Consider the following 24,161-nt stretch of genomic DNA (forward strand, 5'->3'; position numbering starts at 1 on the left):
GAGTGTTGTTTCCACCCTGGCGGTTGGTGTGGTACATTGGCTGTCTATGGGAGTTCTCACCGCCGTGGTCATAATTTGGCAGTAATTACCGCCAGCCTGTTGGCAGTATTACTGACACTATATCACTCACCGCCAGGCTCATAATGAGGGCCTCTGCCTTGAGACTTCAAGAGGGTTTTGGTCTTTTTTTTAGCTTGACCTCTGTTCTGGTGCATGCGATCTGAAGGCCAGGGCTGCTGCCAAATATCTACCCGCTACAGTCAGAATCACTAGGGCATCTCATTCAAAATGGCCCTGCAATTTAACACGGTTCCGGCCTATCATAAATCAGTGCATCAAAGCAGAGTGAGCAGTTGATTTTTATTGCCATGGTGCAGTTAAAGTGAGCTGTTAATACTTTGTCATCTTGGCCTGTCCTCCAAGTTTAATTACACATATTATGTGTTTTCCAGTTAAGCTTTCTAACTGCCAAAAAGGTATAAAGTACTCATTGCCATTGTTGCACTTTTCCTACCAAGTATAAATTCCTACAGACAAAGCGAACGCCATTACAGCCAGAGGAGTCAACTGAAGCATATTCTGAACAGAATGAAGGGAAACAATTTAGTAGGCCTGAGTAAGTGCATGAATTCTTACCACAGCAGGCCTCACGCTCTACACCAGTGTCAACATTATATATATTTCAGCATTTTTTTACTGTTAATCTACAGAAACAAAATTGATTTACAATGACATAGGGCAGTATTGATGGGCAGATTACAAAACTGGAGGGAAAGAAAATCAAAAACCACTGTAGTAGCATTCTGCGTCCCCTCCCACCTTTAGATTTATCAAGAGGATATAAAGGATAATCAAAACAACTTGATGCAGGTGGCCTCATCACTTTTAGACTTACCCTGTCTCACCATTTGTAGGAACCTCTTGAACATGTTGTTGTGGAAGAGGGCACCCTGAAAACCACAGTATAGAGGTAGGCTGAATGAGGGGGAAGAAATAGGTGGCGGATAGGAAGGAGAGGGTGTATCTTGGTGTAGAACATGTCCAGGCCTGTCTGCTAACTGATGTTTCAGAAGTAATCCCTGCGACTGCAGTCTCTACATGAGCAAGAGCAGAGTTACCCATAAACAAATTTCCCACCTCTAAAGCAGCATTAGAAATGTGCAAGCTGTAAAATGATTTCTAAAAGTGAGAGTGCATCCCACGACCTGACGTTTCAGCCTTGACTAGGCACAGGCCCGTAGTAACATTTGATAAACATTCTTACTGCATGCGAAAATTACATGAATTATATGAACTATTTGTATTTGAAATGGTTCAATTAACACGATCCAATATGCACATGCGAACTGCTTTACCATGTGTATGTCTTGATCCATCACTACCAATCGTGTTTCAAATCAGGATGATTTTTCAAGACTCAGCCAACACTACAGGTTCATAGATGCCTTCACTGCAAACACAAAGGCCACAGAAAAATGTCCCCAGGCTTTCTCATTACATGGTCATGCTGAATGTGCGTTCCATGTTTACTAAGCTTCACATTGTTAATTTAACATTTCAAATACAAAAAAAATCATGAAATGCCACTTTGTACATGATAGGGTGCCTACCTGATTGAAAAGATGATTTTTGTTCAGTGTATATAACACTTCATAGCCCTAACAAGGCTATGAGGGACTTCTTTTCACACTGGTTTACGTGACCCCTCTTTCGAGTACGTGATTGTTAGGATGGAGGTGGCAGTATAGGAGCATCAGAGACTTGTTCTAACCAAGGTGCTCGGAACAGACACCCCAACAGTGAATTAAAAACGATGGACTGGAATAAGCTACTAGTAGCCAAAACAAATTCAAGCACTCTGTCCATTGCTTTTTTGTCTGTCGAAGTAGTTGTCCCAGATGTTATGGATACACCCATTGGAATGAATTAAGTTGTTTTGGAAAGCAGGCTGCTACTCCTAGGAGCGTTCCGTTGCTGAAGACTGCTGAACTCAAACAACCCTTACAAGAGAAAATAAAGAATTTCAATCTCTTTCAAAATAGCAATTCAGGGCCCAGGGTCTTGAGTTCAAAAGGAAGCAGAGTATGGTCCCTGGCTGCAAAAAAAGAAAGAAAGAAAAAAAAAGAAAAAAAAACACAAACCACCCACCCCCTTCGTCCACCGCCTGACCTTTGGCACTACTGCAAGAGAAGAGACCAAACCATGCCAGGGACATTATAGAATTAGGTGAGCTTCGGCATTCTGGACTACCTGACACTGACCAATCAGGCCTTCTGAAAGCCTGATTTAAAATGCACTGTGTGATCCAGCCAACAGGCTAGCATAGCATGAACCACTATTTCCTAGTGTGGAATGGGAACAGGGAAAGAGATTTTTTTTCAGGGTACAGTGCACAGAAAAACAGAAGCCTACTGCTGCAGACACCAGAGACAGAACAGAAAGTTGATTGTCAAACATGACTTCAAGAGTTTTAGCAACTATAGTTGGCAGGGGAGAGGAAGACCTATGTTTGCCAACCAAAATCCCAGCAGTTGGCTCTCTGGGACCCAAATAAAGAGGACTTTCGTCTTATCTGAACTCCACGTCAAGTGGCTCATGTGCATCCATTTAAAGACTGGAGGCAGACAGATTTTAAAAGACCTTATAATAGATGTCGAGTCACTCTCCAAAGAGAAACGAAAACTGTGATCATTAGCATAGGAGATGATTTTTCATCCAAACGATTCAACCAAATGGGCAAGCAGAGACATATATATGTTAAATAAAGTAAGGCTAAAAGAAGAGCCCTGTGGCACCCCCAGCTCAAGTAGTTTGATGGCTGATGAGAAAGGAGTGACTAAGACTGAATGCCCCCCTGAAGTAGTTCAGAAAAGACCCAATATCTGACCTCAAACTCTCAAATCAGCAAAGGGTTGAAAAGGAATGGAATCGGAGACAGTATTGAATGCTGCTGAAAGACTGAATAAGATCAATGCAGCATTCTTCCCATGATCAAAGAAAAAACAGTTATTTGTCTCTATATTTTCATCTGTGACTTCTTCTACCTATGGCAGATTTTCAAACGCAGTATATCGTTGTGTCCTCTGGACCCTTCTGGTTGCAGGGATATATAGGGCTTGTAAGTTCACCAAGAACCAAATGTTCCCAGAGGAAATAACTGAGTTCCACCGTGCAATGGTTTTTCACTGTGTACCGGGTATACAGCAATTCATTAATATCAAGAATGAAAAATAGTTATCAAGGAAACCTTTGTATTTCCGAAATGGGCACAAGATATGTATGGAGTTTAGAAGCAGTGGTTAGTTGCACATCTCTGAATTTGGGGGTACCCATACTAGCAATGTGAATATCTATCTCAAAATGACTTCTTTCTTACACACTGTCTTACATTTGGAAGGTGCAAATGCAGAGAAGGACAAATGGTAATAACATTTGTTCTGCTAGTCTATGTTCCCCCAAGTTTGTCAATAAAAATGGTATCTCACTTGTGTGGGACCTAGTCGCTGCAACAGGAAACGGCCGAAAACGCAACGTGGATACATCACATTTTTCCACTGAAAATGGACTCTTTTTTTTTCAAATGCCTAGCTGTGGATTTTGGGCCTAGCACAGCCGGCACCTAGGGAACCTTAGTAAACCTGTATATTTTTTTTAACTAGACACCTAGGGGAATCCATGATGGGGTGACTTGTGTGGTTCTCACCACATTATTCTACCCGGAATCAATTTCAAAACCTCAAAATTTGCCTTAAAAAAAAAAAAAAATTTAAAAAAAAGAATTCCTCTCATTTCTGTGATACAAATTTCTGGAATCTGTGGGGAGCCACAAACTTCCTTCCACCCAGCATTCCCCCAGGACTCCTGATACAAATGGTACCTCATTTGTGTTGTTAGGCCTAGTGCCCGCTACAAGGCGCACCATAAAATTCAATGTGGACACATCACATTTTTCAACTGAAAACTGACTCATTTTTTGCAATGTGCCTAGCTGTGGATTTTGGACTCTAGCACAGCTCGCACCTAGGGAAACCTAGCCCACCTGTACACTTTTGAAAACTAGATACATAGGGATATGCAGCGTGGGCTCACTTGCATGGCTCTCCCCACAACTTTTTACCCAGAATCCCTTGGAAAACCTTTAACGGTGAGAAACAAAAACATGTGTTCCCCACATTGCTGTGATAGAACGTTCTGGAAACTGTAGGGAGCCACAAATGTCCTTCCATTCAGCATTCCCCCCCTCCCCCCCCCCCCAGTCTCCCGATAAAAATGGTACCTCAATTGTGTGGGTAGACCTAGTGCCCACAACAGGAAACAGCCCAAAACACATGTATGCAGTGCAATTTTCCACCAAAAACTGACCCTCTTTTGTCGTGTGGGTAGCTCTAGATTTCGACCCTACCTCAGCCAGCACCTAGGGAAACCTAGCCAACCTGCAATTATTTTTAACTAGACACCTAGGGGAAACCAGGACAGTGTGACTTGTGTGTATCCCATTAGGTTTTCTTACCTACAATGCCCCACAAATCTCAAACGTTTACTGATAACACCCATTTTCCTTACATTTCTGGCCAGCCCCCACCCCTGAACTAGTAATGAAAAAAGACCCACGAGCGTCGGTGCAGAGAAAGTGAAATGAGTTGATCACTTATTTCACTTTCATGTTCAGGGAAATTACACCAGCATGCATCAGAAAACAAAGAAACATCATGGGAAGGTGGGGATGCTTTCTCCCACCTGCCGAGGCTGTTTCTTTTTGCTGGAAATCCCTCCGATGCCTACACCAGCAGGATTTCCAGTACTGTGTATGTCGGACGGCCGAGAGCCATCTGACGCACACAAGCCCCGATAGGTAAGACACTCCCAGCCGGAGACACATCGAAGAGGTTAATATTTTTATTTGACTTTCCAACAAACAATAAACGGTGCTCAAAAAGCACCTACAATAGCAACTAAATTGGAATAGAAATGCATTCTTTCAATATTCTCAGTGGTGCAGAACATTTTCAGTTAGTTCATGGCATTAAAGCAAGTATCTGACAGGAGAACAGTCTTGGCAGTCATCCCCTTTAGTACATTGAGACTGTATCGGTCAGGGCATTTCCTCACTATCTTCCACATCAATTATACAGTTTTTCCTCCACGGACACCATAACTTATGGAACTTCCTCAGGCACCATCTAGCCTTATATGTGACCCTTTCATCTCCCATGTATTAATCCATTCCTGTTTTCCATTCTTGGAGAGTTGCTTGCTCTGGAGTTTCCCAATATGTGACCACATCTATTCTTGCCACTACTAGACTCAGATTGCTGAAAAGGAGTTTGGCTTGTGGGATGTCAACATCTATGTGTATACCCAGCAGAACATATTTTGGGTCTTCTGGGATGGAATCCGCCAGTACCGTACTTACCTCTCTTAAAATTTCGACCCAGTAACTTGTCTGCTGGCTGATATTAAGAAGCGTAATGTTAAGAAGATGGAATGGAAATGCATGCATTTAACCCGGTTATTAGCAAAGCAAAGAGTTGCAATCGCGTGGAGGGGACATAAATGGCCCAGTGAGGAAGGTTGGATACGTGATGTTAACAAATGGGTGGTGGTGGAAAAAATATACCCTTGTCAGTGTAGATGAGATGAATCGCTGAAGATCTACAAACTTTGGGGACACTGCTAACCAGGTTCGAGAGGTGGAATCACTGAATGTATTCTTAGAAGCAGAGGAATGAGAGACTGCTGAAGTGTGTGCACTGCCGTTCACAGTACCAGGAGGGTAGGATTCTGGGATATAATTGCAATTGATGCATGATGTAATGGGCGTTGATCTACGATAAACCATCAATGCCTTATGTCACACTGTGGAAGATGGCTGTATTGTTATTGATTATTTGTATTGTAATTCTTGGCAATTAAAACCAATAAAATATCTATAAAAAAAAACTCTCAATATTTCAGACCAATATGATTGCATGCTGAGGCAATCCAAAAGCATATGGAGGAATGACCTCTTTCTGCCCCACATCTGAGACAGTTGGGGGTCCTCACTCTCCCAAAATTGTGTAGGCGGACCCTATTGTAATAGACCCTGTGTAGCCTTAGCCTGGATTGTATCGCCACCTCCTTTGGGTGCATCAAGGCTGCCACCTAGTCCGTATCTCCTATCTCACTTTCCCATTGTTCGTTCTAACTTTTTTAATGAGTCAGGCATGTTGTTGTTAATCGGTTTAAATGTCCAGGAAACTGCTCTTGCCTCCAACTCCCCCCCCCCCAGAGTACTCTCTCCTCGAGGAGAGCTTATCCTGGGATGTCTGCTGTATCAATTCTCTCTGCAGTCCAGGCGTGGTTGAGTTGCAGGTATTTAAAATATTGGATTCATCACCATTCTCTATCCTCCATCAGTTTCAGAAAACAATTGAAAATGCGTCTTTCCTCTCACTAGCTATTGTTTCTGTAAGAACTATTCCCATGGGTTGCTCTATCCTCCTTTATTGTATACATGTACTTACCAGAAGGTGAGAGAACTGGCTGGGCAGTATTCTCATGAGGTGGAAGGTATATATGTTACATAGATTTCTAAACGAGAGTACAGGAAGCTTTTGATAGCTGGCCATCAAGAGTATTGTTATTCTATAAATATGAAGTGAGACTATGAGAGATTTTTAAAATGCACTAAGCTAACTGAAATGGGAGTGCATACACAGCATATCAAGACTCGAGACATACAAAAAGCATGGACTCGACAGGTCCATTCATGCAAGATGAAGAAGAACTGAGCATATCCTGATTGATGGCGGGGGAAGTGTACATCAGTCCAGCCTCTTCTGGTGATGGAGCCAGTAGTGGGCATCAACCAATCCTGTTCTCCTGGTGACAGAGGGAAGAGGGCATCAACCCAGCCTGTTCTGCTAGTAATGGAGGTGGAAGTGTGCATCAATACTGCCTTTTGTTCTAGCGATGTCTGAGAAAGTGTGCATCAAGCTAGCCTATGTTCCTAGTGATAGAGGAAAAAGTGTACATCAACCTAAACTATTTTTTTGGAGAAGCAGCAGGAAATGCACATCAACCCTGCTTAATATTTTAACAATATATGGGAAAGTGTGCCTCACCTCAGCCTGTCCTCCTGGAGATGGAGGGGGAAGTGTGCTTCAACCCAGCCTAAATTCATAGTGATGTACAAAGAAGTGCCTATTAATACAACCTATCTCAAACAGATTCTTTATTTATTATAAATGCATACAGGGATAAGCATTTTTTTAAATCATGTCTGAGATCAATTTTGGGAAAAATTTGATGGAAGGTTGACATGATAATGAAATGGAGGTCAGTTTGAATCACTGTAATAAATGTATGGTTTGTACAGAAGATAACTGTACTTTTAGAAACAGATGAACTGGCCCTTATTCGTGAATGCCTGAATCTATTTCTCTATGACATTTGCACTAGAAAAAGTGCCACTTTCCCAGACAGGAGTATAATGTCAGTTCTGTGAACTGGATCAAAGTAAGCTTAATTAGCTGCAAACAATGATGTTGTGCTCCTACAATGCCGATTAGTGATATACTCGAATGAAAGATCTGAATAGATGTCACACTTTCTCAGTGATGCACTGGCAAAACAGCAAAGTGTCCTCAGCAAGTTAAATTTTAAACCAGAGTTTGACGGGCTCAGAAAGTATGGTAGAAGTTGATTAGGCTTCCGTGAAACTGGGAATAAGCACTGCTAGAACATTGTGCTCAAAACCTCTTACCTTTTGCTTTGTAGTTTTGTTTTTATCATGGCATATGTTTTTGTTTTATCATGGCAGGTGCACAACTTTGCTACAAAATGTCTCTTCAGGTTTTTAGAAAATTTGTGTGCGAACTCCACATGTTCAAGTGCCAGGCTGACAATCTAAGTGGCCCCAGGGTGCAACATCTGTCTAGTTACTTGGAAAGAAGATTCTAGTAAGAGTAATGTGTTGTGTACCTAACAACTGTAAATGGCCTATGAATTGGTGCTGTGGGCTCACAAAGGATATTGGGATTATTGTGCTGGTTTCTTCTTGATCTTGCTGATATCTTTCAGAATGAGATGCACTACTCTGTCTCATCCTTGAGCTCTCTCAATCTATTCTCCATCTCCACGGTCTGACTCATCCCAAACCTCATCCTACTACTGTGAACTCCAACAAAAACGCTCCTGGATCTTCCCTACTCTATCCCTCCTGGCTCACCCAAACCTCAGTTTACTACTATGAACTCCCAAGCAACCCTTCTAAATTCTTTCCTCAAGTATCTCTCTTTTGACTCATCCCAAACCTCATTACCATGATCTCCCCAATCCCTTTTTACAGACTCTTTCCTCCTTCATCTCTCATTTATTCATCCTAAACCTTATCTTATTAAAGTGATCTCCCAACTAACACTTTCTAGAGTCTTTCCCCTCCTATCCCTCCATTATTCACTAACAGACTTACATGTCCACCGCTCAAATTAACATTTGCAGTTCAATGTTTTGCATACGTGCAACATAAAAATCTGATCACAGCACAACTCTGGCTTTCATGCATATCAAATTACAATACATACATTCCACATAAGAGAAACAGATGCTTCCATCCATAGCACTCCCATGAAGTAGCATGCTACTTGTTGGCAATGTGCTATGGTGCAAAGTCAGCAGGATGGAACACTATATAACTGCAAATTTACAATACAGTAATCCTGTCACTTGTGGCTTTTAGGTCTGATCTCTTCTACAATACTTTCCGAGCTGAAGACAATGAACATCAAAGCAAGTTCTTTTTTAGTGGACTGAATGTTGTTTGTCAATTCACAATGATTACTTCAGCCTCCATAATGGCACTGTATCCAGCCTTCCCTGAAACTACAAATATGGATGGTCAAATGTTATAGAAAGTTGGCTCTGTATATACTATCTCAAAGTAAGAGATAGTGTGCACAGAGTTGAAGGGTTCCCCTTAGAGGTAAGTTAGTGGCAAAATTAGATCATTTGAATGCTCTATTTTGTGGTAGAGTGGTCGAGCAGTAGGCTTATCAGAGGGTAGTGTTAAGCATTTGTTGTACACACACAGGCAATAAATGAGGAACACACACTCAAAGACTTAACTCTAGGCCAATGGTTTTTTATATAGAAAAATATATTTTCTTAATTTATTTTAAGAACCACAAGTTCAAGATTTGAAGTAAATACATAAAATGCAAGGTGCTCCACATAGGTAAGTTAGGAACTTTGAATTAGAGTAGTAACATACACAGTTTTAGTTAAAGTGGCAATAAGCTATTTTAAAAGTGGACAGTGCAAAAATCAACAGTTCCTGGGGGAGGTAAGTAATGGTTAGTTTGTCAGGTAAGTAAGGCACTTACAAGTTCAAGTTCCTGGACATAGGCAGCCCACCGTTGGGGGTTCAAGGCAACCCCAAAGTTACCACACCAGCAGCATGGGGCGGGTCAGGTGCAGAGTTCAAAGAGGTGCCCAAAACACATAGGCACCTATGAAGAACAGGGGTGCTCCGGTTCCAGTCTGGCAGCAGGTAAGTACCGGCGTCCTCGGAGGGCAGACCAGGGGGGTTTTGTAGAGCACTGGGGGGGGGGGGAACACAAGTACGCACAGAAAACACACCCTCAGCGGCACTGGGGCAGCCAGGTGCAGTGTGCAAAGCAGGCATCAGGTTTTGTATTAGAATCAATCGAGGGACCCGGGGGTCACTCAAGCGGTGCAGGCAGGGCACAGGGGGGCTTTTCGGGTCAACCACCGACTGGGCTAGGCAGAGGGTCACTTGGTGTTCACTCCTGCACTGAAGTTCGTTCCTTCTGGTCCAAGGGGCTGCAGGTGCAGTGCCTGGCCCAGGCATCGGGTTCCTTGTTACAGGCAGTCGCGGTCAGGGGGAGCCTTTGGATTCTCTCTGCAGGTGTCGCTGTAGGGTTCCAGGGGGTCGTCTCGGGCTACTCACGAGGTCACAGTCGCCTGGGAGTCCTCCCTGTGGTGTTGGTTCTCTGGAGCTCGAGCCGGGGGCGTCGGGTGCAGAGGGTGAAGTCTCACACTTCCGGCAGGAAGAGTGAGTTCTTTAAAAGTTGCTTCTTTGTTGCAAAGATGTTGCTGTGGGTCAACAGTGCCGCTGTTCTCTGGAGTTGCTTGGTCCTTCGGGTTTCAGGGCAGTCCTCTGAGGCTTCAGAAGTTGCTGGTCCCTGTCGGATGTGTCGCTGTTTTCTTCGAGTCAGGAGACAGGCCAGTGGGGCTGGGGCCAAAGCAGTTGTTGTCTCCGTCGTCTCTGCAGGGCTTTCAGGTCAGCAGTCCTTCTTGTTTCAGGTTGCAGGAATCTGATTTCCTAGGTTCTGGGGTGCTCCTAAATCCTAAATTTAGGAGTGTGTTTAGGTCTGGGGACAGTAGACAATGGCTACAGTCCTGGAGAGTGGCTACACCCTCTTTGTGCCTCCTCCCTGAGGGGAGAGGGGCACGTCCCTATCCAATCTCAAGATGGAGTATTTCTAAAGGCAGGGGTCACCTCAGCTCAGGACACCTTAGGGGCTGTCCTGACTGGTGGGTGACTCCTCCTTGTTTTTCTCATTAACTCCTCCAGCCTTGCCACAAAAAGTGGGGGCAGTAGCAGGAGGGGCAGGCATCTCCACTAGCTGGGATGCTATGGGGTGCTCTAACAAAAGGCATGAGCCTTTGAGGCTCACTGTCAGGTGTTACAGTTCCTGCAGGGGGAGGTGAGAAGCACCTCCACCCAGTACAGGCTTTGTTCCTGGCCACAGAGTGACAAAGGCACTCTCCCCATGTGGCCAGCAAGTCGCCTGGTTGTGGAAGGCTGGCAGAAACTGGTCAGCCTAGCACTAGGAGTCGGACTGGTATTCAGGGGCCATCTCTAAGATGCCCTCTGGGTGTATTTTACCATAAATTCCACACTGGCACCAGTGTGTATTTATGTGCTGAGAAGTTTGATACCAAATTTCCCAGATTTCAGTGTAGCCATTATGGAACCGTGGGGTTCGTATTTGACCAACTCCCAGACCATGTACTCTATATGGTTACCCTGGACTAACAATGTCTAAGGTTTTGCTTAGACGCTGTAGGGGCATAGTGCTCATGCACATATGCCCTCACCTGTGGTATAGTGCACCCTGCCTTAGGGCTGTAAGGCCTGCTAGAGGGTGACTTACCTATCCCACAGGCGGTAGGATGTTGGCATGGCACTCTGTGGGGAGTGCCATGTCGACTTACTCATTTTCTCCCCACCAGCACACACAAGCTGTGAGGCAGTGTGCATGTGCTGAGTGAGGGGTCTCCAGGGTGGCATAAGACATGCTGCAGCCCTTAGAGATCTTCTCTGGCATCAGGGCTCTTGTACCAGGGGTACCATTTACAAGGGACTTATCTGGGTGCCAGGGCTGTGCCAATTGTGGAAGCAAAGGTACAGTTTAGGGAAAGAACACTGGTGCTGGGGCCTGGTTTGCAGGGTCCCAGCACACTTTCAATCATAACTGGCATCAGCAAAAGGCAAAAGGTAATGGGGTAACCATGCCAAGGAGGCATTTCCTTACAAATGTCTTAAGGTTTATGAATAAATAATCAAGCATTTGAGTTCAAGGGGTGTTAGTCACTTTTAATAGCCAAAATAATGGCTGTTAAAGCAGGTCTTCTCACACCTTGGAGGAATGGGTGGAGGGATTGATCTTTCCAGTACTGGGCTCATTCAACTAGAGACCTCCAGTATGTCCCTTCGTTCAAAGTAGAGACAGACTGGAGGTCATACTGAGGCCAGATGAATGGTTTAGTGATTCATTACGCAAAGACTGTTAATTTAAACCAGCACAGAAGATGGCTTACTGGTGTGTGGTAAGTTTTAAACTATCATAAGAACTTCAGTGTCTTGCCATAGAATAACGATTCTCTGAACTAACAGTTAGGAAAGTCTAGATTCAATTAAAGTTTTAGATGAAAGTATTATCCCTCCTTGACCAAAAGTAAAAAATACAAATAATAGATATCAGGCTCTCTGGGAGAAATGGCTGAGATAATGTTGAGATTTTGTAATGTAATGATAATGTACACTACAAATGCAAAGGTAAAATGCTTCAAATTTGTCAAGTTCTCTCTCAATATGTCCCTCCCAGGCTAGGTAGAATGTTTTGTGATTTGCATTTCTCTATAGGATACGTGAAAAACAGGTAAAAATTAGGCCTGGGTATAATTTAAATTATGGTAATATAGTTCATGTAATTTCAGTAATTTTGCATTATACCTGTTACACAAAATTCCCCAAAAAACACCATCATGACACTTAGCGTAATTACGCGCCGTTTGCAGTAAACGTTTACCAAGAACATGCCATTCATTGTAAAGCTTTACTGTGAATGCAAGCAGCTGGTGTTTGAGGTGCTTTCGTTTTTTCCAATTATTGTTAGCTCAAAATGCATTCTTGTGTCAAAATTTGCTAGGACACATTTAGTGCTAAAATACAGTTCAAAAAGACAGATTTTTTTTGTTTTGCATAATTGTCAGAATTTCACTTAATTACACAAAAGAAAATGATGCAGGTTCTGTACACCCCTTTTAAAAATTATGAAAGAACTTTTGATTGGTCTGTCTGGTTTGTGATTACTCTATATTGATGGGCCCATGGTATTAGTCTCAAAGCCTATGTGGCGGGATAGTCATTGTGCTGGGCTGAGACAGTGAAGTGTGTCACATAACAAAAGGTTTTCTTTTGGAATACTCCCCAAAGGGCTTATAGTGAATTCCATTTTGTATGTTGTTTTTATGCTGATATTGGTTGCAGTAAAGTTCGAGATGTACTATGAATCAAACTTTCTGAAAAGTTATTAGAGAATAAAGTTATTGCATTTTATAACGGCTTAAATGTTCAGTGATAGTGTGTTAAACTTTGCCCCTAAAGTTAACTGAATGTGCAATCAGAATTTGATTTATTGTATTGGAAGAGGGAGGGACAGGGTTGTGTTTAGGACTGGCGAGGTATTATCATCATTACACAGGTATGAAAAGTTTGCTGTGATGATCAGTGATACAATTTACTTGTGAACTTCAAATCAAATTTAAAAAACATTTTGAAAACAATGGGAATGAGTCCTAAAATGTCAAATTATAAATGAGAAAAAAGTAAGCATATCACTATTTTTTTAAACGTATCTTACTATTACTTCTATTACACTTATATAAGAACTGTACTTTACATTTATGGTAAACGTGTCTGCTTTATTGTTGTGTGAATTTACAACTAGAAATGATGGCTTAAGTAAAGGGACCTTTTTAGGTTGTTTTTTCAGCCCCACAGCACAAACATGCAAAGTTGGAAAAAACCCTGTAAAATGTTTAAGATTCACTGGCCGCATGAAATGCATATATCATATACCACTTTCACAGAGTTGGTGGTCTTTAGGGGCAGATGTGAATGAATTAATAATTTCTCTTTGGTGTAGATTGTCTTCTCAAATGACCTGCAGAACACAGGACATACCAGTAAGTGGACCATCGAAACAAAGAAAGGGAAGCAGTGGCGTAGCTTTCCTATAAACAAAGGAAATCTCTGCTGTACGAAACCAAGAGCAGGGACAGGTGTCTGATTAAAAACCTTCACATAATTTGAGGAGGGAGACTACCATTAAGCATACATGAAAAAGTCACAAAGAATGCTGATCCTTTGCAGGCAACATGACATTTTTTTTAAAGTAAATATGCATACTGCAGTACATTGACAAGAAAAATTATCTGGGAATATTGGAGTATACTAAAAATATGAATCCTTACCAGTAACTTTTCAAGCCGCTGGTCTTCAGACATGAAGACAGTGGGAATTGCATTTTCCTTAAGGTTCTTCCTGTTTCCATATTTGCTGAAACAGTCTGGTATGAAATGGGCGGAGCAAATTACAGTGTGGCGCTTTGGGTTAAAATTAGCATATCCAATTCGGGCAATCCACTCTCCAAGTAAGTCAGGCCTGCTGAATGGGAATCTGCAAAATAAAGCACCTTCCATGACTTATGAACTAGTTATATGTTTTTTTTTTTTTACAGGGGGTTTATTACCTCCTAAAAGCTATTTCAATTATAATTTTATACCACCCGAGTTCTGTGGAATTTCCATGCCAGTACAAAAAAAAAAGCATTTTTGTAATCAGTTTTATTTAGCATATTTAAGCAAAGAATGGATGGTAAAAGGTATTGTTAACATATTATTTGAGAACATACACAGAATTTCATAGACCATTTAATAGAATTCATTGTTCAGTAATCACGTAGACACTAGTTTGAGGATGGGTATAATATTAGGACCTAATAAAACAAGTGGGTAAAAAGTTCATGAAGAGAAGGGTGTGAGAGAAATAGCAAGAGAAAACAAACATTCTTAGTTCTTCTACCAACTAAATGTATTGTGGTGAGAATTTTAGAAGCAGTGTGCTGCCATTCCAGAGTTTCAGCAGGTAGCCGCTAGTTTTAGTCTTCAGATCATATATTTCTGTGTTCTTGCTGATGGCAATGCAGGAGCTAGCAGTCTAGCTTAAGGGGTGAAAATGTATAAAGTAGTGTCGACGGAGTAACTTCCACATTGTTTGGTTCTCTGAAACAGCTGAAGACATTTCCTTTGATCAAAGGTACAGTGAAACTAGTTGGTCTTTCAACATGCTTTACTGTAGAGAAGGCCTACAGAGCTTTATCCCTTTTCACCTCTAGGAGCCATGCATTGTAGCATTATAACCAAAATACTTTATAACAGAGACAGGGACAAGGAGAGCCCAAATATGAAGGCAATAACCTCCCCAGACCACGTGTAAAGAGTTTAGAAGCTTAGAAAAACATTTAAATCTGTGAAACAATACTAAGTGCTGTGAATTTGTAATATATGTTGTGATTTCAAGCAAAGCTATAAGATACACAAGGGTCCCTCACATTTCTTCATGTCTCTGAGTGAGATGAGATAATAGTTGGAGCTGTGTAATAGACCCCAGAGACATCCTCAAGCTGGAGGGAGGGCCTTTTAGAGGTGGTTAGGCGGAGCTGGTCACAACAGCAGAAATACTTGGAGAAGTTGATCTGCATAAAGGGACTCAGGGATTATGGTCAGAGGTTTTGGCACTCAAACTTGAAAAATAAGTCTGCAACAACAGGCAACCCAAATGAGGACAGGTAATCTGGAACCACTTTAAGAAGCAGAAATGGAACTAGCAAAGAAGGCAGAGGCAGCTGCTGAAACGTAAAAAATGCTATGACACTAACATTGAAGTAACCAAAAGGTGCAGTGGGTTAAAGACAGGGGCTCATTACGGTCCCATGTTGTTTCATATGCAAATGTTATTACGTTTGACACGCAGCATAAAGAGTCAACTAGTTATCACAGAAAGAGAGTGTGGTGCATTGGATGTAGTCCCAGAGGGTTTCACACTACAGGTTAGGGGAAAACACAGTCTATGATTCTGGGAGTGTTTAATTTGATATACAGGCTGGGTGGCCACATCACACGGCAGTCGAGTGACTCTACCTTGGGCTCTAGAGAGAGATAAACGGGCTGCAATCCTTCAAGATAACAATTTACATACTTAGGATTAGATTGGCTGTATAATAGGTGGTCGTAACAGAAATGAAGTCTAAAGCTCAAAGTTCTTTGCCTATACATACCAATTACAAAATCAGGATCCACTCATTGGAGAGCCTAACGAGGGGCAATGGGAAGAGTGGGGTGTTGCACAGTGATAGCTAGAAAAGAGTCACAAACTGAAAAAGAAAATCAGTAAATGTAAGATATCAGTACAAAGGGAAATTGAAGACGAAGGTCAGGTGGGTGCCTCTCTACTATGCAGATGCAAGAAATAATAACTAATTACCAAGTAAATGAATGAGTAAAAATATTAACTTGTCACTTGGAATGTCCATGGACTTAACGGAAAAATAATAAAGAAACAGGGTGAATACATATTTAAGACTCTATTCAATAGGAATAGCCTTTCTACAGAAGACACGTCTGACAGAGTGAAGGTATAAGTAAACAAAAAATAGAAGAGGCGATGTTCTCAACACCTATCCTGGAAGTTTGTCAATTTGGATAGCAAGATAACACCATTTCAACATCAAAACGTCAAAGCATGTAGGCAGGGTGATAAGTAGGAGGATATTGGCTCCTAGACAGCAGAGAGATTTGCTTTATATATACAAAAATCCAAGAAACATGGATAATTTTCTGGTTGGTCATATAGCTGGGAGCCCTATGTATGGATGCCCTGAAGGTGAAGGCTGGAGAATTTAATTGGAGCATAGAGGAAGATCTGGACAGAAACAACTCAGACATTACAAAAAGGCTATCTAGGTTGCTACACAAAATGGGTGGCCTGGATATCTGGAGAACACTGCTTTCCAATGGCAGGAAAACTCATACCTATCAATCAATCACACACATGACAACTATAATAGTTTAGACTGGATATTGATTTCCTAAGAAATGTCTGTGCATGTGGACACCATTTGTCAATGAATGAGGTTTGTCCACAATATTATGAAATGTTCATGTTTTTATCTTTTCAGGTCATCACCATCAGGGGGTAACTCCTTCCCAATCTATTAATTACTCATAAACTATTTCCTTGAGCACATCCACCTGCTTAGTGGAGACTAGATTTCCTAGATCCTGAAGAATCGCCACCAGATCCGTAGGGACTAGGAGGGCAAAAAATATGTTGACCTTGTTCCCTGTAATGTATTTTATCGTCTTGCGCATATTTGGTTTCTCTCTCCAAGAGTTATTATTTGGGGATCCCTTAGTCTTTTCCTTTCTTTTCCACTTTACCGAGGAAAATTTGGACACTATACCATATATTTTTTCTCCATGGTTTTAATTTTGACAAAGGGTCCCCAGCTGTTTGTCATTATAAAAATAGTCCACTTCAGAGCCTTTTATAATTTTTAATTACACTCCTAGTCCTCTTCACTCTGCACTCACTCCGGCAAACTTGACCAAAAGATCTTCCTTAGGGGCCCGTCAGGCACTGCAGTGCCGGCATGACGAGGAGCACTGCCCAGTGATGAAGCATGTCACTAATTGGTGAGTGAAGGAACTTGCTTATGATTCTCTGTGATGTTTGTTGACCTCTGGACACCCCTCCTAATTGGTCAGGTGGTGTTTCTTTTCTCTGAACTGTGTACTTTGCGTAGGTATATGCTATTTTACTTCACCAGTGTGGTCCAGTGAAAGTACTAATTAGGGTAGTGAGGTATCTGAATTTCATTAAAATAGATTGATAAAGGTAAAACATTTCATTACCTTTATGGAAATGTCACCTACTAATCAATAAACTGGGACTAAGTGTCCTTATGCTTTGTATTGCTTAGCAGCTCAATTGCAGTGGGTAATAGGAAACCCCGTAAGACAAATTTCTTGCACTACACAGATGAAGTATAATTTCTAGAAGTAGTACTTAATGATCACAATTTCCCCAATCCTGTAACAGGCAGAATGATGAAGCTTTTGTTAAACCCAATGTTTATCAAGGACGCTAACGTGACATATGCCTGAATATACCAGTATGGAGTTACTCTACGCTTATAGGACATATAGGGGGTTATTACAACTTTGGAGGAGGTGTTAATCCGTCCCAAAAGTGACGGATATACCACCAGACGTATTACGAGTCCATTATATCCTATGGAACTCGTAATACGTCTGGTGGTATATCCGTCACTTTTGGGACGGATTAACACCTCCTCCAAAGTTGTAATAACCCCCATAGAGATCAAAGCAAACAAGATGAAATGGACAGAGGTGGGGATACTAGCTTATGGAAGAGTTCTTTAATGAAGCTACAATCCTAACATTGCAGGAAATCAGGGACTCATACACTAGCAGCAATTTACAAATCCCAGTTTACAGAGCATCTACCACTACTCAGGCAAAAACACACTTGGTCCTCAACAAGTTACTCATGACAGGCAATGTCACCAAGGCTATTATATTAATATATTCAACTCTGTAACAGGCTATGGGAACTAAACTTGTAGTCCTTAAAAGAACTTGGAATATATGTGTGAATTGAACTTACCAAGGGGTGAATGGTTGAAGAACTTGGAGTATCTATGCAGAGTTCCCGGAACCCCAGGTTTAGACTGATACAACATTCTGAAAGAGACCAACATAATGCCTACCCAGTAACACAAACGCTATCATGATATGGCTACTCTATGCTGTTGTCATGCCTTCTGATCCCACAATTTTGGATGTTAGGATACACAATACACAGGTCAGACTGCTGCATATTGTCAAGTGCTAGCGTACTTGGTCTGATTCTTTGCTCAACTTGCTAGACAGCAGCCTATAAATTCACAACATTGGGACTCTGACTACCTAAGATGAGTATTGAATGTTCCAGAAGACTGTAAATCCCCCACCAATCCACACTTGGCACACTAAGTTGTTGAGTGGAGAAAAAAAGAAAGTTTAGTGTTACATAATCAGCCTAATAACGTGGAGGGTGACAAAATATCTATGGAATAGGAACTTTTTCTATTGACACAAACAGTGATACATTCCACATACTACATCAAGTACCATAACACACAAGTAGATAATAACTTCAACCTCCTCTTTAATGATAATAGCGGAGATAATTCTGATCCTCCTCCATAGCATCACCACAAACAATTAATTCTGACAGAATCTGTGCAAAAATAGAAACTATGAAATCTCAAGAGAATTACGATTGTACTATCTAATGTTGTGATGAAGAATATGCTACTTGCCTGACAAGTTTGGTTTGCAACCTTTCCTTTCAAGATGTTTAATGTTAATTTAAACTGACAGACACTGTTCAAAGACTGAACAAAAGTGGCAATTCTATTTTAAATCCTGACTTACGAAAAAACTAAAAATATTACAAAATAATGATGCACAAAATAATGGCACATACTATCCATTACCTTGATATCATCTCCTATTGTTCGCAATCCCCACTGTTGTGCAAGAACTGAGCACCAGCAGCATCATTAAATAGACTGTTCTCAAATTCTACATGAGCGCAAGCTTGGCGTAATTGTTAGAGGCTGAGGTTATTTCAAGCATTCTGGCCATCACTTTTTTTTATACATCAGTGTGACACTGTGTGCGGAAGGTGTGCCCATTGTGGCACTGTAACCAAGTTAAACATGACTGAAGAGCCCAAATCAGGGCCAAACTGAGTTTGAGTTGCTTGTATTCCGGTTCAGGAAGGACCTGGGAGGACCTAGCCTGGCAGTTTGGGCCTGACTGTTCCTATTAGATTATGGTCAAGACTGACTTGCACATGTCTGGGTCCAAATAGAGGTGGCATAGTGTGCAAAATAATGATGGACAGGGATGAGGGCCAGAGTAACTACCAGTGGCTGAGATTGATTGAAACATTCTACAGATCACCTTGTTGTATGCGTCTTAACTTTTATATGCCAGTCATCGGATGCATATTCTAAGAGGAAGCAAAAGGCCTTTGTTGTGCAAGAGTCTACCATCTTGGATCAGACAACATAGATTAAGCAAAACACTCCAACTCATTATGAGCAGCGTTTACATGACACCCCCCCCCCCCCCCCCCCCAATATATGTGCTGGAAAAAGGAGTTAAGTGCCAGTCTTCATTGTTCCTCAAAGTTTATTCGTTGTAGGGCAATTTTGAAACTCCTGATCCGTTTCACCAAGTGAAGGTGGTCAATCAGAACTCCACAAGGTTGGAACTGAAGTGATTCGAACACTGCGGAGCCAACATTTCAGACTTCACTAAGGGATGCAGCTGCTTGTGCTGTAGCCAGGCCTGGCCAAACTAGCTAAGTACCTAATGCACTATTTATGATTTATAATCAAAGCTACAGCAATATGGCAAATGGTGGAAGAACTGTATGTGTCTGTGATAGCTAAGTACCACTAATATCAAAAGTGTGAACCTGACATTGCTTTTAATGTATTACATTTACTGTTTAAACAAGCACTGGCAAAGCTAATAGGTTTCGCCTATGCAAGAGCTTTTGGCTTTGCCAATGTTTTTTAGCCGTGTTGTCCACCAGCCTGGCTGCTGTTCATCAAGACTCAAATTTTGTGGCATAGAGGAGAGTGGCATGGAGTGTCGTAAAGTGGAATGGCGAATTGTGGATTAGAGTGTTGTAAGGTGGAGTGGCAGAGTGTGTGCTGTCAGGGCTCGAAAAATACACTCGACCAGTTGACACTGAACAGGTGGTTCTGTTCAGTTGAAAAGTGGAGGGGCAATAAAAGGCACCTTTAAATCTTGTTCTTATGTCAAATTTGCTCTGTGTTCACAGACAGAGGTGAAAAGTCAGTTTTTCTTACAATTAATTTTCCTTCTGACTGCAGAGTTTCAGGATTTTGCAAGGTGAACTGTGTGACCTGCTGCTTAGAATGTAAAATAAAAAGAATATAGGGTGTCAGGTTTTTCCTAACACACAACATTTAAATGACTAAGTCAACTGTGCAAACATTTCAAAATATATTTCAGTAGTTGTGAAAGCCCTTTTTTATATTTCTGTGTGATTAAATAATATTTAAATAGGATGAAAACAAATCAGAATACTTTACATGTTGATGTGCAAAGGACATGTTTTCTGAAACCCAATTTTCACAGATTGTTAATACAATATATAGTTTTATCAGTAAATCTGCAAGTAAGTGGAGAGGTTTTTGGACATTTCTTGGAAAGTTACTGTGTGTAGATGACAATATGTTACCACATCATGATTTAGTAATATATTATTATATTTATTAAAACTGAGTGTTTAAACAAACTGAGAAACACTCCTCCCTTGGTGGCAATGTTGTTAGTAAACTAAAAGAAGTCCTAGGTTATGTTGGCTAGACCTAATGGGTATGTGGGCTAGATTCTTGTGATGCATGCAGCAAACTTTAGTCTACTTAATCAAACAAAAGAGTTTTTTTGTACGGTAAAATTGATAAGCTCACATATTTGAAGGTGCAATCATATGTGAGAATTAAGAAAAAGGTGACTCTGTAAACTATTTGCCTAGGATCACACAATCTGAGACCAGTTTACGGGTCAAGTACATTACAGTTAGGTCGAGTAGATTATTTAAGTTAGTCAACCTGAAGGTCTAGTAACATTTTTATGATTTTTCAAGCCCTGACTGTATCAAAGTGGCATAGTGTGGAGTCATGTTGAGTGGCATACATTAGAGTGGACTGGTGTAGAGTGTTGCAGAGTACAGCAGCGTAGAGTTCTGTGTCATTGAGTGCAGTGGCACAGATCAGAGTGGTGCATAGTATAGTGGTGCAGAGCAGTGTGGCCCAGAGTAGAGTGGTGCAGAATGGTGCAGAGTGGTGTGGAGCTGAGTGATGCAGAGGACAGTGGCATAGAGTTGAGAGGCATAGAGTGCAGTGTAGAGTCAAGTGGCAGAGTGCAGGGGCATAGAGTGGTGAAGAGTATAGTGCCACAGAGTGCAGTGGCATAGATCGAAGTAGTGCAGGTAGAGTGCCAGAGATTTCAGTGTCAGAGAGTGTACTGTTGCAGAGTAAAGTGCTGTGGTGTACAATGGATTAGGGAGCAGTGGGGTAGAGTACAGAGATGCCGAGGAGGGGGCTAGGGCACAGAATGCAGTGACACTACAGTACAGTGCATTGACATAGAGTGCAGTGGTTAAGAGCAGAGTGGCTTAGAGGGCAGTGACTCAGAGTGGAGTGCAGTGGCGTAGAGTAGATTGCTTCAGAGTAGAGTGGATTGGCATGGAGTGGTTGCAGGCTAGAGGCCTGGCATGATGTGTAATGCCTACAGTAAAGCAGTGGAGCAGAGTAGACTAGAGTGGTGTACAGTGGACTGGTGTAAAATGCAGGGGCACGGAGTGGGGTGTTACAGAATAAAGTGCATTGGCATAGCGTGCAGTGGCGTAGAGAGCGGTGGTGCAGGGGGAAATTGTGCTTAGTAGATTGGTGTGGCCTAGACTGGAGGATTGCAGAGTACACTGGGGAAGAGTGCAGAAGAGTAGAGTGGCGAAGAGTGCATTGGCATAGTGTAGAGTGCTACAATGCAGAATAGAGAGGCATAGAGTTAGAGTGCTGTGGTGGAGAGTTGAGAGGTTAATAGTAGAGTGGTGTAGAATACAGTGGCATGGAGTGCAGTTGTGTAGAGTACAACAGTGTACAGTGCAGTTGTTTACGAGTAGAGTGGTGTATAGTGGAGTGGTGTGGAGTGGAGCAGAGTGGAGCATTCATTGTGTGGTAGCACACTGCGGACAACACATTTTCAATTGAAATGACCATTACATTCACATAGACCAAAATGTGTGGAAATTACATCACCTGGTTTAATAATTTGTTTTGATCATGTTAAAGTATGTTTCCAACACACTTCAGAAATAGCAAAAAAATTGATTCATTTGTGCGTTCATAATTCTGATATATTATGAAATACTTAAACAGTTCATTTAAATGTTGCTATGTGCTAGAAAAAACTCTTTCCTACTTCCAGTATCCAGCAAGATTGTCACATAAATCCTCTCATTTTGAATTCAGAGAAAGAAAAGTGAACAGGTGCCTCGGACTTGGAATGCACAGCAAATGTGATGAGATAAAAATTAGATTTAAAAGCCTGCTAACAGAAAATGAATTTGTGGAAGACTTAAGAAAACTTGGTTTAGGCAACAGGAGGAACAAACTGAACCTGGAGAGCCTAAAGCAAATAAAGCCAGCAAATGGAAAGTGATAAAGTGTGAGTTACAAACCACAAAGCCAATAGCAATCAACTAGCGGAATACATTCCCAGGTCAGCTTTCTGAAAGTCCCCTAGATGTCTTTAGCAAAATGTCTGGTAGGCTGCAACCTCAAAAAACTGGCATTGCAGTTCAATAACGTAACATGCTGCCTGAAAGACTGAAAATTATGAAACCTGCAAACTCTCAGTACAATCAGATAAAACAGGCACAGGGAATATCATTAAGTGAGAGAAGGTAACATACTTGGATGGACTTATTTACTAGATCTTGGAAACTATGTAATCAATTTCATAGAGCTCTCATTAACCACCCATTAATCACGCTCAGCTTTGAAGCAAATACCACCTATCAGATATCCATTCCCGTTTTACTCTATTAAACGCACATCTCCACAAACCAAAACAGGCCCCAGTCCGCAAAAGAAACGTCTAGAAAATCATCTCTAGAATAGTGAGAATGTAGAAATGCCTTACTGTGTATTATTTATTGTATCTGCGCAGCATAAGCCAATAGGAGATTCTAAAGGAAGTCTGGTAAACGTACAAATTACACCAATAAAATGTAAGAGCATAAAGCTGATGCTTTTTTTGGTATTAAAAACGAAATGAGCTGCAGGTAGACAAGAATAAACAATATCTAAACTCGCGAAGAACTGCCATTTTCAATTTGAAAGTGCAGGCTTTTACGAAAAAGACAAGATTACTAATATTATGTTGCAAAAAATGGAAACGGGAGTGGCGTGATTATAAATGGATCGTTTAAAGATGGTACATATTTATGGGTTTCACTCCAGATTGCTGGATGGACCCTGAGGGAATTCACTTCCAAACGAGCACTTCTAAAACAGGGAAGGTTGGTTTGTAACTGTTCTGGGCTCTTACCTATGGAAGGTTACCTCCTTGTTGTTGATGCTATACCTGCTCTTGCAGTAGGGTACAGAACACGACTTGGGCATCTTATCCAGCCTGCTTGTGCCCCCAACAAAAATGGCCGCCCTGCCCCTCCCCGTACCTAAAACAAACCTGTAAGTGCTGGTGGCGCGTTATCGTCTAGGAGCGGCGGCCATGTTAAGGTCGTCGAGTTCAATGCGCCAGTGAGTTGGAGCCTCCGCCTTCGTCTATTCTACCGCACAAATCGAAACTGGAGTCGACCCAAACATGGCCGTCGCAACAGGATAGCTCCCCGCCCATTTGTGCCCAGTTTGTGGTGTGCGCATGCGTACCATTTTACGCCTGCGCGGTATGTATTTCGTTATCTTGCTTTTAAGCTCCCACTACAGCTTGCTGCCACTGACTGGGCTGCATCTGTGGGGTTGTGCTGGAGCTGGAGGAATCGATGCAGGCAAGAGGATGCTGCAGCGGAGAGCCTTCTGGAACGGATGGGAGCCGGGACTTACACATATTTAGACCCAATACAAATCCAACTTCAAACACATATCAAAACCGATTTGCGATACTGAGGA

At 41.8% G+C, this 24,161-nt stretch overlaps 1 protein-coding gene across 3 annotated transcripts in view; it reads right to left on the bottom strand.

The window, feature by feature from the left end:
• The window catches only part of THAP3 (THAP domain containing 3), a 152,019-nt gene extending 128,126 nt beyond the window's left edge, over window positions 1-23,893 (bottom strand). For 2 of the 3 annotated variants that reach the window (XM_069240220.1, XM_069240221.1), the window contains exons 1-2: window positions 23,581-23,699; window positions 13,768-13,972 (exon numbers count right to left, since the gene is read on the bottom strand). In XM_069240220.1, coding sequence (XP_069096321.1) covers window positions 13,768-13,972; window positions 23,581-23,654 — 279 coding nt within the window. In that variant the 5' untranslated portion in view covers window positions 23,655-23,699. Of the gene's footprint in view, window positions 1-13,767; window positions 13,973-23,580; window positions 23,700-23,721 lie in introns of those variants that run through there. The other variant, XM_069240222.1, reaches the window with a different exon arrangement.
• Window positions 23,894-24,161: the final 268 nt, after the last annotated feature.

Source organism: Pleurodeles waltl, chromosome 6, assembly GCF_031143425.1.
Source record: "Pleurodeles waltl isolate 20211129_DDA chromosome 6, aPleWal1.hap1.20221129, whole genome shotgun sequence".
In the NCBI taxonomy this organism is placed as follows: domain Eukaryota; kingdom Metazoa; phylum Chordata; class Amphibia; order Caudata; family Salamandridae; genus Pleurodeles; species Pleurodeles waltl.